Source organism: Cryptomeria japonica, chromosome 11 (assembly GCF_030272615.1).
Source record: "Cryptomeria japonica chromosome 11, Sugi_1.0, whole genome shotgun sequence".
Classification (NCBI taxonomy): Eukaryota; Viridiplantae; Streptophyta; class Pinopsida; order Cupressales; family Cupressaceae; genus Cryptomeria; species Cryptomeria japonica.
In genome coordinates, this window is record NC_081415.1 from 739,220 (window position 1) to 743,735 (window position 4,516).

The window sequence follows — 4,516 nt, forward strand, 5'->3', positions numbered from 1 at the left end:
TAGTGTATTAATTTAGAAACTTATTTAGTAAATTTAAGATTTTTGCATATATTACTAATTTATCATTATTTTCTCATTAAGATAATGATTTTCATTTCTTCCCAAGAAAGATGTGCATTGATTTTCGTTGCTTCAATCTTCTACTTTTATATTTTTGACAGTTAACATTTTTCTTAAAAAGTCAAATGAAAGACATTGAAATGACTAAACCGTCATCAAAAATTCATATGACAGGTAGGGGTGACCGTCAAATTCCAGACCTGTTGTAGATTAAGAAAGGGAAAAGAAATTGGCACGAAGTGAAAATAAATAAACAAATACTAAATTAAATTAAAAGGAAAGGACCAACTTGTAAAGAACAAGAAAACAAATGTATCAACAAGATTGAAAGGAACAAAAGATAAAAAAAGACAAAATTGGAAATTTTTTTCTTGTTTTTCTTTCATTTCCAATTTTGTCTTTTTATTTTTTGTTCCTTTCTTGATCTTGTTGGTACCTTTGCTTTCTTTTTCTTTATTTTCTTCTTTTCCTTTTAGTTTAATTAATTAATTATTTATTTTTATATTTATTTATTTCCTTTCACTTTTTGCCAATTTCCTTTCCTCTCTCTTAATCTGCAGTACCTTTATAAGGCCTAATTTGCAATTAGTCTTACCATTTTTTCTATTTCTCGATGTAGATCATTGCGTGTGATTTGAAACATTGATTAAAAAAGCACACACAGTATTTTCCAAAAATATTTATTCTAAATTATGGGTTGTGGAAAACTTTTACCATCCAAAAGGAATATCTTTTCAATAAAATTCAAATGTAACTAAAGTCATCAAATATATCTGTGTATAGATAGACTTTTGTATTAAATTAAACACTTTAAATTCTATCAAGATTGTACAATAATATGAAAATCAAAGGAATCATTCTTAGTACAAGGTTGTAGTTCAATTGGTTGAACACAATTGATGAAGGTGACATGGTATATTCCTTAATCACACCATCTATCAAGATTCAAACATTTGAAGGTATGATATAAGGGATGAGATCGAGATCATGCCTTGATTACTTTGACATAATGTATACCCCTCAATCCTTGACTCTTAATCCCAAGAGACGATGTAATTGTTTGTTTTCCTATACAAATATCTAATTGGTGGGATGTTTCCCTTACTTTCTACTTCTATTTGGAGGGTGTCTCTTCAACCAGAATCTCTGTGTGGGATGTTTCCCTTACTTTCTACTACTATTTGGAGGGTGTCTATACAAATAACCGTGTGTGGTGGTTTGCGATAGAATCTCCAAAACTATATTGGTTTTAGTTGAGATCTCTCCTTAGAATATTAATGTAGGAAGCTTTTTTGGTGTACATAGACTCATACTCCCATAGTAGATAACAATTTGAACTTATAAATGACATAAATAATATCCTTCATAAAATATCATCCATCATTTATTATTATTTTAATTAAAAACTTTACTAAAAGAAAAAAAAAACAAAAATCACCTTTAATGCAAAAAGAAGCTTCCTGCCTACATAATCTATACAAAAATATCATGACATTCAACTCTACACATTTCTCCCTAATTGCTTTAGGGAGAGTAAGGCACAAAGGTGTGACCCCATAAACATTAAAAAAATCTCGTCTCATTGGATACGGTGCTTGAGCTTCTGGTAGAACTCAAGAACCTGGTAGAATTAACTATTTTACAATCTTCTCCTTTGTTTTTAAATTTAGAGTTTACTTCCGCAGTAAGTTCGTCCCGGAGTCCACATGTTACATTCCCTTTCCATTTCTATCTTAGCTTTTCGAGTCCAGGGACTGAGTCCGTGAGTCCTATATAAGGGCCCTCCCACCTCAACAAAGATGTTTCATCTTGACTTCGTCTGCGAACAGGACTCTCTGGAACAGTATACTACTTATATAGCGCTACTACTCATATAGTCATTTAGCTGGTTACTTTCTGCCACAATCTCTGCACTACCCATCTGTAGTTTGTGATCATTGTGAACCTTTGATCCAACTTAATCCTTTTCACAACTCAGTCTTTTGCTACATTCTTTCTTCCTCCAAATATCTTTGAGCATATATAGTTCGTAATGGGCTTCTCTGAGCAAGTTGGGAAGGAGGCAAACGATGCTTTGCTGAACAGGAAGAGAGGTGTTTGGGTAAATGGCCCTGTAATTGTTGGAGCAGGCCCTTCTGGTCTGGCTACTGCAGCCTGTTTAAAAGAGCAAGGAGTGCCCTCAATCATATTAGAAAAAGCTGATTGTATAGCCTCTTTGTGGCAACATAGGACTTACAATAGACTCAAACTCCATCTCCCCAAACAATTCTGTGAGCTCCCCAGAAAGCCATTTCCTGAAGATTTCCCCACATATCCTTCCAAGTCGCAGTTCATAGACTACTTAGAATCCTATAATAAGGAATTCGAACTCAACCCCAGGTTCAATGAGTGCGTCCAGTCTGCAAAGTATGATGAAACCTGTGGTCTGTGGAGAGTTAGCACTAAGAGTTGTCCCAAGGGTGGTTTGGCTGTGCGTGAGTTTGAGTACATTTGCCGTTGGCTCATTGTTGCTACTGGAGAGAATGCCGAACCAGTGATTCCAGACATTGCTGGAAGTGAGACTTTCAAAGGGCAGATTATTCATGCCTGTGAGTACAAAAATGGTGCAAAGTATGTGGGGAAGAAGGTGCTCGTGGTGGGATGTGGTAATAGTGGAATGGAAGTCAGTCTGGATCTTGCTAATCACAATGCAAATCCTTCAATGGTCGTCCGAAGTCAGGTAAATTCTTTCATTCACCCTTCATTGTTTCTAACTCTTTAGGAATATTATATCAGCGATCAATCATGTTAAAAAGTTTAGAGAACTATCCAATTCCTAGGGGAATACCCAATTTCTAAAGTCGTTAAGGACGTGCATTCAATGGGATAGTTATCAGAGCTTAATAACAGTGCACATGTTTTAGTCAAATTAACATCAGTAAGCTGTGAAAGCTTGAAACCTTATAACAAACTTTCTAGCATTTCTCCTTGAATCTAGACATACAACTCGAACGTGGCATTAAATTTTGAGCTTTCTGAGGCATGCCATTTTACTTTTTCATTTTTAATGTGTTTTTAAACTGCGGCATGTGGATTCGGGAATTGTGGAACTGAAATATAGTCTTTGGAATGCGCAGGTACATGTGCTGCCACGAGAAATGTTTGGAAAGTCCACTTTTGGTGTGGCAATGGCAATGATGAGATGGCTCCCACTATGGCTCGTGGATCGTTTGATATTGTTTATTGCCTGGTTGATGCTTGGCAATACTGGAAGATATGGCCTGCCAAGGCCCAAAACTGGGCCTATAGAACTCAAGAATGTAGCAGGAAAGACCCCTGTTTTGGACATTGGAGCCTTGAAAAAAATAAGGAGTGGTCATATCAAGGTTGTACCTGCTGTAGAATGCTTTACAACCCATGGTGCCAAATTTGCCGATGGAACTGTTCAGGACTTTGATGCTGTGGTTTGGGCTACTGGATACAAAAGCAACGTGCCCTACTGGCTAGAGGTGAATCTTTTTCCTCTGATTAAAATGCCTTTTCTTTTTTCTTATGATTGCAGAATCTTTTCCACTTGGGGTTGGGGGCTGTAAGCAAGAGTAATATATTGTAGTTGTAAATTATATACTAATAAGTGGGTGTGTCCATTTTTGTATGCAGAAATGTGATTTTTTTTCTAGAAGTGGAATGCCCAAGACACCCTTTCCAAATGGGTGGAAAGGAGGAAGTGGTCTGTATGCAGTGGGGTTCACAAGAAGAGGATTGCTAGGCACATCAATGGATGCAAGGCGTATAGCCAAGGATATAGGGACGACATGGAAGGAAGACAATAAGCAGACCAAGACTAATCAGTTCAAATCTTGTCATAGAAGATGCATCTCCCAGTTTTAATCAAGCAATTTTCACATCGAATCACTGTACATAGTTACTGTGCTGTTCTGAAGCCATGGACATATTGTGCAACTAATGTGTATAAGCCACAAATTAAGGCCAGGGCCTCAGGGAGCCACAAAGACTGATTTGCAGTTTCTTGTGTATATAGAGAGCGGGAGTTTTAGAGAATTTGTGTTTATGATAGAGAAGACCTCTTGTGGTTTAGGGGTGGTACGGGAATTTTGAGAGTCCAAAAAGGGTAAAAGTTAGATATTTTGTTATAAATTTATTTGTTATAGATTTATACCTGGAAGAGAAGAGAGACAGACTGATGTACATTAAAAGAAAAAAAAAATGGGATCTGCTGATTTACATTGATAATCACGATGTTTTTCCTCCTATATACTCTCATTCTTTCTATTGGGATTCTGCTATTTTGAGCTTAAGTCAACTATTCACTTGCTTCACAAATTTGACTTGGTGAAGAGAATTTTGATTAAATACTTCAAAATAAATGATTCAGCCACAAAGAATGCAATAAATTGCTGCGATTAAAGAATTCATCAACTATAAAATCTACTCTTGATCCTAACTTTAAATAACC

The 4,516-nt window shown here is 36.0% G+C and overlaps 1 protein-coding gene across 1 annotated transcript; it reads left to right on the forward strand.

The window, feature by feature from the left end:
• The first annotated feature begins 1,772 nt into the window (after nt 1–1,772).
• Nucleotides 1,773–4,265, forward strand: LOC131075215 (probable indole-3-pyruvate monooxygenase YUCCA5). Its single transcript, XM_058012047.2, has 3 exons — nt 1,773–2,779; nt 3,177–3,548; nt 3,700–4,265. Exons 1-3 carry the CDS (start codon nt 2,093–2,095, stop codon nt 3,928–3,930), a joined length of 1,290 nt encoding a protein of 429 aa, XP_057868030.1. The 5' UTR covers nt 1,773–2,092; the 3' UTR covers nt 3,931–4,265.
• The last annotated feature ends 251 nt before the right edge of the window (nt 4,266–4,516 follow it).